The sequence below is a fragment of the Polypterus senegalus genome, chromosome 7 (genome assembly GCF_016835505.1).
Source record: "Polypterus senegalus isolate Bchr_013 chromosome 7, ASM1683550v1, whole genome shotgun sequence".
NCBI lineage: Eukaryota > Metazoa > Chordata > Cladistia > Polypteriformes > Polypteridae > Polypterus > Polypterus senegalus.
In genome coordinates, this window is record NC_053160.1 from 147457363 (window position 1) to 147472241 (window position 14879).

Genomic DNA, 14879 nt, shown 5'->3' on the forward strand with positions numbered 1-14879 from the left:
ACCTGATGACCCCAAAATTAGGGCTAAAAACGTGTTATGCACTCTTTGCATTATTTCACAGTAAAACTATTTATATATATATATATATATATATATATATATATACATACATATATATACACACACATACATATATGTCAGCGCTTCCCGATTCATTTTACCCTCGCACCCCCTTGGTTTGAGACATATGAAAAAATATGCGGTTAACGCAGAAAGACAGATCACCAATTGAAGCTTTATGAATTATGGATGATTTATTCGCCATCAATGATTGTTTTGGTAAAGCAATACTCAGTGTAATCATTAGATGAACGGTAAAAAAGTAAGAGCGAGGGGAGGGTGACTCATTGAGGCACGCAGGCGAAAGCACAATAGCATGCGGACTCGATGTAGTGCCTGTCAACTCGATCTGAATTATGCGATCTTATTCGAAAAAGTATATATTTTCAAGTTCTATTTGGTCGACACAAATATCTTTGGTTGGAATGTAAGGCGAATTTACTCTTTACATTTCTATGGTGAAGAAAAATGTATGCAATGATGCCTACATTTAACTTTCCTACCAAAGATATTTCTGTCGACTAAATAAAAATTCCTTCTATTTAAAATTTAAATAGAACTTGAACAGAGCGGGAGTCATCTGTTTTAACAAGCAGCGTATTGCACTGATACGAAATAGCCTGCCCATTTAATTATTTAGGAATGGATAGATAAATTAAGATTTTGTACAAATAATGTTTTTGATTTTTCTTCCTTGGTGGATTCTGGCACCCCTAGCAACAGTTGCTCGCACCCCAAAGAGTGTATATATATATATACAGTATATATATATATATATATATATATATATATATATATATATATATATATATATATATATATATATATATAGTCAGGGATGCAGGGGCAACGACCCGGCCGGGACGCTGTGAGGGACCGGATGTAGGTCTGTGCCCACCCTGGATCATGTGGGAGCCGCCTTCCTGGTTGCTTTGTTCGATTTTTTGGGTTTCAAGACCCAACTTATACTCAAGGCCTCAAAATGTGTCACAAAGGTCCAAACATAAAAGTAACTCCTTGAAGTGATCCTGTCGGTTAGCAAATGTAACCACATCTGAAAATGTCTTTACAGTTTCTAATTTTTCTATAATCAGTATCTTGAACCTCATTTATTGGTTTAAATGTAATCACATCTCCCACTGCATATTTGACTTCATCAAATTTTGTCATCTTAAAAGATGACCTGAAGACAATTATGTAAGTAGTCATTAGCAAAGATTCAATGTCACTCATCAGAGTGACCCATCATCATCTATATCCATGTCCTCATGATGTACCATACAATGCCGCCCTGATAAGTGTGGAATGGACTTCTGCAAAAGAGTAGCTACATTTTTTTTCATTTTCCCTGCATGACTGATGTGTCGTCTGAGGTAAACATTACCGTCTGGTTTAAATCTAACTTGTTTTCCATGTAAAACTGTTGAATGGCCTCAGGAACGGGTACAGTGTCTCATGCTGTTAATGTTATTATGCTGGCAGACACAGTTTTATGAATGGATTCACTTTCATTCCTTAATTTAATACATAAAATTAACATTTTTCAAAATGTTATATTAGTTGATTCATTGACTATCAAAGTGTGGTAGGCTAATTCTCTATTTTCATTAAACACGTTTGTGTTCATTGTTGAATTTAGCATCACTAACTGTCTGGTATTTTCACTAATTTGGCAACGTGATCAGGAATATCCTGAACCGCCAACACAGAAGAATTTATTTTCACAGCCAGCAAAACGTTATCTGTTAAAACTTTATACTGGTCTGTTGTTTTCACTGCACAAGTTTTCTTTTCTGCCTTCATATTCTTGCTTATTCTGTTAATCTTTTTTTTCCAAAATATTTTTTGATTGATTTTTAAGTTTTCTAACTGAATCGATATGAGATTTCAGGTTCAAATTGAGATGGTTCTTTTTCTAGTTGCTCTTTGCTTTCCCTGTTGTCCATTTATTATAAGATCCTGCTTTCAGACATGTTTTGCATATTACACCATCCATCTCCGAGTAGTTAAAAAATTTCTCCCAGAAGCCCTTTATGACAAGAGATCAATGGCGCAGTGTAGTTTTTAAGTAAACAATTGCATCCCGGTAAGTGTGGGCTCCAATCAGATGTGAGTGTGCTCGAATGTGCTTTGCTCTGGGGTTGATTGAGGTGCTTGGCTGATCGCACATACATGTGCAAAGGCAAGCGGATCAGTCAGGTGTCTCATTCACAACTTGGTGGTAGTGGTGTATCACACCTGTGCTCAACCAGGCCATATAAAGAGGAGCCTGCACGGGACAAGAGGGGATCAGAACAGGGAAAGAAATCGAAATAAGAAGGAAAAGGAATAGAGGTTAAAGAAAAGGACAGAGAGAGAAGGGCAGGAACTGATAGAGCCAGTGTAAGACAGAGAGGAAGCAGGAAGATGAGAAAGTGAGCCTCAGGGAAGGAGCGTGTGGCCAGTGCTTGGTGAAGGCTCCTGCAGATGTTGAGTGTAGTTGCCGGAAGTGGTACTTTAACTGAATACTTTCTCAAATTTTCAAGTAAATTATGGTTATAATTACAGGTAGATTATTCAAATTTTGCATAGATATTTATAATGATAAAAAGCAAACAGATATGAAATTTGAGAAAAATTACTCAACCGGAAGGGGTATTTTATTTAAACAACCATTCGAATTTTTTGTATCATGGAAATATAAATGTGTACACAATATTAAAAACTGTATTCAATATAACACATTTTCTTTCAATAACTATGACTAATTTTATGTTAATTTATACATCATCAGTTTAACAATAACATGTAAACATTGAACATGTCATGTAAATATAAAGATGTAATAGGAATAATAAGCTGCTACATCTCCATTGTGTTCGTGGTAATACATTTAATCTTATGAATTTTTTTTTCATTTCTGCCATCATTATTATACTTAAATTTAGGTAATTGCACTTTTACCTATAGCAATTTATCGCAACAAATATTATATAATACTAACAGTTTTTCTATGTTTTTAGGTGACAGTACCTCTTTTTACTTTGCATGTAATCTAGGTAATGCATATTTAGTCATGAAATTCCACCACGTTTTTTGACCTACCTAAGTGCGAAATTATTTTAATACAAAGTTTGATTATAAATAGAGATAAATATTTGTGTATCAATATTATTAGATAGTTATGATGAAAAACAGAGATATGATATTTAAGAAATATTGCGCAACTAGAAATAGTTCTGATGACCTTTTCCTCTATCTCAGTATATGAGAAAGTCAAGGTGTGCACACTCCCAATTTTTTATTATAAGCTTTTGTCCTTGAATTCTGAGGCATTCTTTGCAATTAATACAAATTTCAAAACACACTTCCTATCTTTAAATTATAATCATTTCATATGAACAGAGACATTATAAATCTTATTTGGATTTTTCTGACTTTTTAGCAAGCAAAAACTTTGCTAAATCCGCATTTCAAAATGAGCAGATAAGTATGAGGTGATGACAGAGTAGCAAGTAAATGCTAGAATACCACAACACATTGAAAATGATCTGAAAGTAACACATACACACCCTCTCTTCTGAAATGCCAACAGGTTTAACAATACAATTTCCATCACTTCTCTGCCTCCCCTTCTGCTGCTACATAGCCTTATATAGTTCCACCACACTTCCTGCACCACATATTGCTCCATTTGTTTTGAAATGTAGCTGTTTTCTTGCCAACGCTTTGCACAGAATGCAGTCAAAAGTAGAACACGTCCTTGAGCTTTCACTCAAAATGTCACAGAATGTTTCATTGAGCCCATCCATTGTGCTTTGTTTTTTCACAATAAATATTTCCAATTTTTCTTTTATTATAATGATGTGTAATGTTTATATTTATGTTCAGCTATCAATACTCATTTCCTTCATGTTGCTGAAGCTTTGAGCAAGTGTTTTGATTGTGTGGGAGTGAGTTGTGGTTGACAGCAGACAAAGAAGGAAAATCTAAAACAGTAATTCCATTCTTTTATGTCTCCTGGTGGAATCTGGCAATATTGGGGCATATATGCAAGCAGAGGAGTATAAATGATTACAGATTATAGATGATTAAATGCAGTTAACTTAAAATACTTTACATGCAAGGTCTAATTTAAAATATCACTAGCTCTTAATTTTCCGCTTCCTTCCACTTCAGATCTAACTTGACAAATAGTCAATCAACTTATCATGGCATTTTGATATTAAACAAATTTACCTACTGAAGGAGAGCACCTTCTTACTACTTTTAATTAAACAACTTTTCTAATAAATAATATCAAGAGTCTTAAAGAATGGACATCTGCACTAAAATAAATTGGAAATTAAACCTTTTCCACAAGGTAATAAAGTAATTAAATACTTCTATTACTATCTAACCTGTTTGGTCTCTCATAGCCTGAAATATATTTCTGAAATGTAGAAATTCCAGCCTAATGTAGTATCTTAGTGATGGCCGCCTCCTGAGGGGGTGTGCGTACTTATTTGCACTTTGAAATATTTATGTGTAATGTTCTGTAAACAGATATTTAACCTTTGATGTAGAATGACTGTCCTATCATGTTCAGTTAGCTAGATCACAACAATAATAGTCAGGAGTTAATTCTATTAAATTCTTATTAAACTCACTCATCGGGAAAAACACTATTTCATGTTTAGTTACATTGCCAAAATATGACCGGATGTTACATGTAGGGCAGTAGGTATCTGTTAAGTAAGTACATTTCAATATTTAAACAAGGAAAGCATCAGCAAAAGTCTTATGCTCAGTAAGAAATTGGAAGTTGCTGGTGGACACTGAACAACAGGTGAAGTTCTCCAGCCACATCACTGTCATTAACTTGCAACCAGAACTTGTCACCCTGTCTTAGGCCGCCAAGCAAATGGTGATGTTGAAGCTGACAGTCCCAAATGAAGAGCATTTTGGAAGAGGCCCCTGAAAGGAAGCTCAACAAATACTCATGACTGGTCAGGCAATGCCTGCAAGTTGGATAAAGAGCCAGGCACTCTACTGTGGATATTGGCTTCAGGGGCTTTGCAACCCATTCCCAGACTAAGGCCCTTATTCACCTAGGAAGAGAAGCAATGGAAAGAGCCTCTCATTGGCTACGGTTAAAGGGAAGAGAGAGGTGGAGTCAAGGAGCTCACATGGTGAATGCCTTAATCTAGTGGGACAAAATATAAAGTATATCCCAAGACATTTATGATTTTTGTGTCCCAACATCTTTTTAACAAAACATTTATTTTCCTTGTATTTTAAACATTCATAGTTTGTTAGTTGCAGTAACATATCCAGATAATGCACTAGTCACATCATTGAAGTAAGTGCCATACTCATACATTCGTGGACCCCTTTTAACCACTTGTTACCAGTTCTATTCAAATCAGGTACTGTAGGATATGCTCAATCTCCATTACTTCCATTGCATCGTTTGAAAAATATAGTCCTGTGTCAAGGAACATCCCTTCCTACACCTCCAGCTAAAACAGATATTTATGTAAATTTAAATTATAGTGCAGCTATCAGTTACATTTACTATGGTGACATTACTGAGTGGTTTTGACATGATATTTCAGTTTGTGGTTAGTGGTACTGGAGCTTATCTTAAATCCACCATTTGTAAAACATTATTGATGATAATAAATGGCCCTCACTGTTTACATCTTTATATCAAGGTCAGCAGTGAAATTATTAGATTATGTTTTTTTGCATTTTGGGCTACAAGACTCATTGTATAAACTACAATATTAAAAAAGTTGATTTGACATACTTATGTTTAGCCAGGATTACCTGCTCATTCTTGTTTTAGCTCACATTAACATTATTAGTAATATTCTCCTGTGTTGTGGTATGCTGCAAACTTAATAAAAATTTATAAAACAACTAAGATCCTCTGAAGTGGGCTTTCTCACTGTGCAAAAGGCTTGTTTCACTAATCTCAGAAAAACAACCATTCAGCTTTGTGATGTTTGCAGATTTAACACTTTTTCTGCGTAACGTTTGATTTCATCCAGTGGAATTGGCCAGAGGAAACAGAAAACCTCCTGACCTTAACCTGAGTAGTATATTGCTTTTATACTTCTGCACTAGTCATGGAATGACGATAAATAAGACTATTATCAAACATAAGGGTGTCACATAGCACATCCACTACCAGAATACCTTGGGGTGTGTTGGGCAGTGATCAACCTGTGGTGGCTATAATCACACTGAGAATTGAGTTTTGAGAATTCACTTGAAACAGCAGGACTTCCAACTAATTACTACTTAGTGGTGTCTTTGGGTCAGGCTGTTGTGTCCTTATTGTTTTATCAGACCTGGGAGACCTAGGCTTTCATAGCAAGATTGTTCAGGGGACACCTAATTCAAATCACTGAAAGACTTCACCTATTTTCAAAGAGAGGCAGGTTCATAAAGCCCCACTCAAGATCTTACTTGGTGGATAGGCTATAAGGAAGTTTGATTTCATGGTAGTTGGTACCTGACATGAACTTCAGTGGTGCGTAGAACTTTACATTCATTTTTTTTTATTAAATTAATAGATGTTCTTATTAAGCAAACAGACAGCCTTCTTTTAGAAGAAAGTCTATGTTTAGGAAAAAGTCCAGGGAGTAAATGGAAATGGACTGCCAGACAGTCTCAAAAATATTCTGACAAACTGTTCAGTTATACCTAAGAGGCGTTTAAAAGTTTATTGTGGCAATGGAAATTGTAGAGTAACGAGAGGATCATTTCACTGTCCATCTAGATCACAGGTGTCGAACTCCAGGACTGGAGGGCCGCAGCGGCTACAGGTTTTCATTCAGACCCTTTTCCTAATCAGTGACCTGTTTTCAATGCTAATTCACATTTTAATAGCTCTGTTTATAAGGATTCAGTCCTCTGAATTGATTCGTTTCCTCATTAAAATGGCGGCCTAACAGAAATTAGATGTGAAACGAGCCAACAGATGACCAGCTAAACTGGAGCTTTAAACTCCAACCAGTTTCTTAATGAGAAGCCGATGCTTGCTGTTAATTAATCTTGTTATTTAATTCCACAGTTTGTTGCTCTCGTTCTGCCACAACAGACATTTCCAAAACTGTTTTTCATAAGAACATTGTCAAAGTGTTTTGGTGAGTTGAGAGATCGTCCTTACTGAGACTTACACCTTTCTTTATTTTCAGATATTGTGTGATGTGGCGTCTTGTTTTGTGTCTCATTATTGTATAGCTACTGATTAAGGAAAAAGAAACAACTAAAGGGGCCTGAGTCAAGTTAATTAAAAAGAAATAATCAGCAGGAAAAACTGGTCACTAATTAAGAAGATGGTTAGAATGAAAACCTGCAGCCCTCCTGGACTGGAGTCCCTGATCTAGATGCAATCGATGCATGCTACCTATAGCAGACAGTATTGGAAACTGGATAGGATTGCATAGTGGATTGGCAAATTTGATCAGAGATACTAAAAGACAAAGTATTGCCTTGCCCATAATAATACATTTTATGTGAGGAATGTGTTCCTCATGTAAAAAGAACAAAAAAAAGTGCAGGTCCATAATACAACTGTTCACTTTCATTTGGATTATTACAATTGGAGCACAAGCATGTTAAGTGACTGACTTGTACTCAGAATACTGCATATCTTCATTGGTTCACTAGAGTGCTGGTCGCTATTTTTAAAAAGTGCAATCAGAGGGTGTTTTCTTTTTCTGTAACAAGTATTCTTCCTGCACTTAATCCTGACTAAACGTGCTTAGTCAACTTATGACATTGTGCCTTGGAGTGTCTCAGGGGAAATTTATTAGGAATATGCAAGCCAAGGCAACTGCTGAACAAATTTGGTCACTGTGTATGCAGAGTAAAATCAATGTCTGTACTCTTGATATTTATTCAAGCCTAAACTTGAGCTGGACCAAATGTACATCTTGCTCTTGTCTGCTGTTTTGTTGTAGAATTGTCTTGGTCAGGTAATCATAGGGGATTTGAGGGTGAGTTTTCTATTGTTGGATGATAGTGCTTTTTGTCTTTTGCCATGTTAATGGGATCTCTAGAACACACATGAGTAACTGCTATTCAACAAAATTTGTACCAGATGATGGATGTTACGGTTCTGAGCTTCTTAATCATCCCCTAGGGTATATAGTGTGATGAAAAGGAGAACGTTACGGATAGAAAATTGTCAAACTATGCATGTCATCATGATTTCTTAGCTTATTGTTAATGATTTTCATTCTTATGTATTGCTAGATTTTTCATTGTGTACATTTGGCACCTTTCTGTCATGCACTATTAATGTATGTTTATTTTGAATAGTCTATTTTATACTTCTCTTACTTATTATGAATATTAATATGCTGTTTTATTGATTTAATTTGTAACTTTGTACTTAGCTGGGGTTTTATGGGGTAGCACTCTTATTGATGGTGCTTCATAGCTTCTGCGTCTGTAAATATTTTCTGTTCATTCCCTTGTCTCCATGTATTTCCTCCCACTTACAAAGATATTAATGTTAATTACATTGGCAAGTTTAAACTGGAAGAGTGTGAATGAGAGTGGTTGTGTCGTTTGGTAGATTCATGTGTTGAACTGGCCCTGTCTGACTGCATGTTCAGTACACTGTGACAGATAGGGGGCACTGTCGTCCCCTTGACCCCTCAGATTAGACGCCAGACAGCAGATAAAAAGACCAGATAAAAGTCTAAATTATTTTATTTGTACAATAGTAAAGTGCACAAAGCACCTTCACCTCCATTATACTTTCAATACTCGCAATAATACACAATTCACAATAATTAATCCTCCACACCTCCCAGCAGCTCAGTCACCCTTCCTCCCAACTCGGCCCAATGCTGGGATCTCCCACAGTCCTTTTTATAGTTCTTGACCCGGAAGTGTTTCTCTTCTCACTGTCCATGTGACTGGCAACACTTCCAGGTCCATTGAAAACGGCTTTTTTCTTCAACCTGGAAGTACGTCATTTCTTCTGTCCACGTGACTGCGACGTACTTCTGGGCTGTAGGGAAAATAGTCCTTGATCCTCCCTGCAGCATCCTCTGGCGGCCCCCATGGTATCCAGCAGGGTTGTGAATAAACACTCCATTGTCCATGATTCCCTGCTGGCATTCGGGGCAACTCCATGCAGCATGGAGGGCTCCATCTAGCGGCCTGGGAATATATGGCCAGCCATATACCACAATACCTATATATTCACCAGTTTCTTCCTACATCTTGAAGACACAAATGTTACTATGATTGGTAAGTCTACATGGGTCAGGTGTGAATGAGCCTGTATATACTGTATATAAAAGTGCTCCCATTGATGGATAGGAGGCTCATCCCCTCTGGATTTTATATGTTCTTCCTGTGCCTGAACGGTTTTCTCCAGGCTGCACAAAATTAGTGTGAGTTATGTTAGTATAAAGAGTTAGTATGCAAGTATTTAGTTAGTATACTGCGTTATGAATAATGTAAATGTGTATGCCATGTGAAGAACTAGCATTGATTCAACTGGGCTAGGGCCTGACGCCATACACCATTGTAGTAGAAAAAACAAGATAAATGTATTAATGGTTTGTTAAAGGCACTCTTTGAAATGTATGAAGTGAATGAATTGTGCTATACAGTACATGGTTAAAATAATCCTAAATTGTAATGTTTTGAGTTGATTTTTTTTTTCTCATTGGGCACATTTTTAATGAGCTTTATTTATGGTTTATTCTTTGTTCAGGTTGCCAAGGTACATTTAGGGTTGGTTAATTCTTTTATGGTTATTGTACTGAAGTTTATTTTACTTATCTGACTATTTTGGGATGCTATTTATTTATTTATTGCTGTGCGTGTCGCCATTTTGTAAGTCTTGTTGTTGAGATGCTCAGTAGGGTCTATCTGCAGACCTCCAAAGCTCCACACCATTGAGAAGCCAATCAAATTGCACACATCAGATAACATTTAAAGGTAGAGATCTTATGCGAGACGCCTTTTTATTTGTTCCTTTCTCAATAAGCCCAATTTAAAAGTATCATGTGCTTCGATATTATAAAACATCCTTATATTGTGTTTAAGATTAGGATTGTGAGAGGGTTAGCTGACTCATGATTAATGGCGACTATCAAGCAAGTCGTGTCTTTGTCTCAGTTAGTGAGACTGTTGTTCAGTGCTGTGGGGCATAGTCAGACATAGACAGTTTTTCCTGTGTAATTATGAAGCATAATTGTGTAATCTAATTGGCTATTAAGTGGAGCTCTGCAGGTACAACCTTCTCAAGATGCTACTCCAGAGGTTGAGACCTTTGATGCGTTTAATGTGACAGCTTTTAAAGGCCGGCACTAGCAATCTTGTCTTATCTCAGTTTCTGGATAACTTTTTAAAAGAAAGAATCTCTCTGTTCTTGTGTAGTTTCTCTCTGGTTTTTAAATTCCTGATATATCCCAAGACTTCGACTTTGAATTACATTCTGGCTTGTATGCTCGATTTATATTTAACCTTGGTTTCTGATCTTTGCTGGATATTACTATAAATTTGGCCTATGCATTTCCTGAACTATTATTCCTTTCTCAGCTTAACTTCTGCTCAACATAACACTGATGTGAACTTATTGGTTTCTAATCAAAGTCTACATAGAACTGACATTATTCTGTAATTGTCTTTTATTCAGTTTTAAACTATATATAATAATATTAGCACTGCCATGAAAATGGCAAAACATTTTCCAATGATTTCCCTGCTCTCCAGTTGTAATATGGTAAATTTAACTTGTAGCGCTCGATATCTACAGTAATTAAGATTGGTAAGAACTGTTTCTAATGGTACAGTTGTGTGTCTTCCCATGTTCCCATACTGCTGATTATCGTTTTTCTTTTCAAGTCTTCCACAAGTACTTTGAAATAGTCATCTTAAACTACAAAGTATCCTTTCTCCCAAATAAGCTGTGCAGGCAGTTTAAGGATGCCTTACTGTATGGCTTAGAATGGAACAGAAAATCAATTTATAACCTTCATGGCTTTTATAGTCAAACCCCGGTAGTGTAGTAAATTAAAAGTGAAGTGGCTCCTGTAGGTGCATAGCAGCTGTAACTGCAGAGCTTTTTCTCTGTGGACCAGTAGTAACTTATTATTAACCATATTTGTTATAAGGCTTTCTTGTAAGAGTGAGTGACAAACCTCTTTTTAAATAGACTGCTAGTGATGGATGCCTAGATTACTTGGTTATTGATTGCTCTCCATGTCTGATTTATTTTGGTTTTTCTCATATAAAACCCTTTTTTTTCTTTCATGTCTTTTCTTGCAGAAATACCAACTGTTTCACCGGCTGAAAACGATGAACAGGAATGCGAGCCATGGGCCAAACCCCTTGTGCATCTATGGCAAAACACAGATCACAGTTTTCAAGCGGAGAGGGAATACAATGCTAAAGCTGCCAAAACTAAGCCTTATTGTGCTATCTGCACACTATTTATGCCATACTATCAGGTAAATATGCTTTTAATTGATAAGGTAAAAAGGCTTTTTATTGTCTGCACCTGGGTGTGAAATGTTTCATTGAAAGTATTCTCATGTAGATTGAGCTGTGAATAGAGCGATTGTTTAATATTGCTGTCACTTTCCCTCCCAAAGGTAGGAGCCAAGAAGTAGAGTTGCAAATTCAGCATGTAAAAGGTCACAGAATGCTATGAAATGTGTACTTTGGAAAGATTATGATTTCTATTTTTGTCAAATGCTTTAAAAGATGCTGAAAGGTTTAGGTTTAGATACTAAATAGTGGTTATCGTCATCAGTTTAATTCTGCCTTTTGTGATGAGGGTTATTATAAAACAAAAATAATTCTGTGAGGAAGCACATGTAGAATGTGTGGATTAAATTGGTTTGCATATCAAGCCTGCAGAATTGCCACAGACTCATACTATGAAGCATCTCAGTTCAAAGATAAAGATTTGCAGTCTCGTGAAATGCCAGTGGTTAGCTGCTAACCTGAAATGTTTGGCTCAAAAGTATGTTTTCCTTACAGCACGACCCAATAGTCACCTGCACTTCAGAATAGGTAATCTGCATAAAGCTAAACATGTTTGGCCCTGGCCAGTCCTTGGATGGGGCACCATCTAGGAAAAGCTTGGATTGCTGCTGGAAGAGGCATTGGTAAAGAAGCCAGCAGGGTTGTGGTTCCCAATGCCTCAATGCCACAGTGCAGACATAACAATCAAGAGCATGTTTTAACAAATAAATAATTTAATGGCTGGTTTGATCTCCATTGGTGTGCGTGTTCACACAGTTGCAGGAGGTTGGTGGAGTAGTTTAGGATAGTTTAGGAGGGTGCAGTCTGTCTCAATTACTTCATCGGCTTCCTGTAGTGCTTAAGACGCTGAACCCACAGAGGCCTATGAGAACGAGCCAGCATGAGAAAAGGAGGGAAAAAGGAAGAACATAGACTGGCCAGCGAGTGAGCAAGAGTAGAAAGGAAGGACAGAGGTTAAAAGAAATGGAAAAGAAAAATGGTAGGAGCCACAAGAGAGAAAGAATGTGAGACCCCATGCAGGATAGAATGGAGACAGGCAGTTTGGAGTGGAGCATCATATGGAGGAACCTGAGGCTGAAGAGGGGTCACTCCTACTGAGTGTTCGCCAGGGAGTAGGAACGGCTCAACATGCAGTGTCTCCCACAGGTGCTGAGGGACAGGCGGGTGATGTATGCAGCTTGGTACAGTTGCCGAGTGTCCAGTAATCATGACCTGAGCCTGGATAGAATGGTTGACTTGACCTGTTAGATGGATGTCTCCTCTGTTGCCAGATCCCGTACAGGATGAACTGAGGCGAAATCGGCTTTTAGAAGGCAGCATTGGGACACAGGAGTTTTAAGAAACAGTTAACAGTCTCTTGGATTTTAACCTTGGTTTTTAAAGGATTATTTATTTGATGGATTTGTTTTTTTCTTGGTTTTAACCTCCACTATCTGCACTTGATTTGTATAGATTATTTATTTATTGGAGATTTGCACTGCACTTTCAAACACTATTTGTTCTTTTGCCACTTTTATGCACCTGTCCCTTAATTTATTTGAGTGTCCTCATCCATTGGCTCATCCCTTGGGTATGTTATCAGCAGTAGCGGGTTCAAGAGGCTCCCTAGATTAACTTTGAGTGTGCAACCGATCCATACCATCATACCCTGCCTTTCGGATGAGACATTAAATCACGATCCTGACTCTGTGTGGTCATAAAATGCCCCTGGTCATCTTTCTAAAAAAGTAAGGTTTATCCCAGTGTCCTAGGTAAATTGTTCTCCATGGCCTAGTCATTCTGGACCTGTATCATTCACTGTCTGTAATTGGCTATCTCTGTTGCCTTAAGCCTAAAGTAAGGTAAGGTTGGGAGCATGCTCTGATAGTGCATTACTGCACCCACTATATGACAAACCACCGGGATTGAGACCCAAGAATGAGTGCCATCACATCATTCAGGTGGATTTTGAACATTGGTGGTGGTTGAAGTGGTTTACCTCTGTTTAAGTACTTTGAGTAGTGAGAAAAAGCTACATACAGTACATGTAATTGTACATTTCCGGCGCTGCATCCGAGTGGCAGCCTTTCCAGCAGCTCCGTATATGACTTTATCTTTTTACCTTTTTATCTCTATTTTTCTCTATTTCACTGATCACTTCTACCACTTTCTTTTATGTGGAATTGCTCCCTGGACACTTTTTACTATTTTACTATTTGACATGGATTTTTACACTCCGAGAATCGCCTATTCAAGTAGTCAGCTTAAAGCACTGAGAAGAAATGCTTATGCCGGTGTGGTTCCTTATTTACCTGACGAGGTAAGAAGACGATATCGGGCAGCCGAGCGCAAAGATAAAAGATAAGATTAAATCGAGACAACTTGAGAGAAAATGGCGTTATAAACCGTCAGTGCCTTCTGTGATTCTGGGAAATGTAAACTCACTACCAAATAAGATCGACAAACTGGCTGTGCTGGTGAAAAATGTCAGAACCTACAGAGAATGCAGCTTGCTGTGTTTTAGTAAATCGTGGTTAACGTCTATCATCCCAGATGCTAACGTGGAGCTACCCGGGTTTAGCACAGTTAGAGCAGACAGAGACGCAAGTACCTGCGGAAAGAAGAAAGGAGGAGGACTCGCTCTCTATGTCAATACAAAGTGGTGCAACTCAGGACATGTAAACGTTAAAATCTCCACTTGCTGCAGGGACATCGAACTGTTGGCCGTAAGTCTGCACCCCTATTACTTGCCCAGAGAGTTTGGACAGGTGATTGCTGTTATTGTTTACATCCCCTCAAGCAACGCGAGATGGCGAGTGACATCATCCATTCCGCAGTTGCTAAGTTACAAGCGCAGCACCCTGAGGCACTTGTGCTAATCGCTGGAGACTTTAACCATGTAACACTGGACAAAACATTACCTGCCTTCTCCCAGTATGTGGATTGTAACACTCGGGCAAACAGGACTATCGACCTACTGTATGCAAACGTTAAAGACGCATACAGCGCCACCCCGCTGCCTGCGCTTGGGAAAGCAGATCATAACCTGGTTCTGCTTCAGCCTCAATACAAACCAAGAGTGAGGGCGCTACCAACAACTACATGCTCATTCAGGAAGTGGTCCCCTGAGGCAGAGCAGGCTCTGAGAGACTGCTTTGGAACTACAGACTGGGATATATTGCTTGGGTCACATAGTGAGAACATTGAAGAGGCTGTTGAATGCACAACTGATTACATCAACTTCTGTATGGACATTGTAGTTCCAGTAAGAACAGTATGCTGCTATGCTAACAACAAGCCATGGGTTACAAGTGACATCAAGGGCCTTTTGAACCAGAAGAAAAGGGCTT

The 14879-nt window shown here is 37.9% G+C and overlaps 1 protein-coding gene across 3 annotated transcripts in view; it reads left to right on the forward strand.

Moving 5' to 3' along the window:
* The window catches only part of LOC120532912 (lysine-specific demethylase 4C-like), a 917975-nt gene that overhangs the window by 551453 nt on the left and 351643 nt on the right, over positions 1-14879 (forward strand). For all 3 annotated transcript variants that reach the window (XM_039759396.1, XM_039759398.1, XM_039759397.1), the window contains exon 13: positions 11329-11510. In XM_039759396.1, the coding sequence (XP_039615330.1) occupies positions 11329-11510 (182 nt within the window). The remainder of the gene's footprint in view (positions 1-11328; positions 11511-14879) is intronic.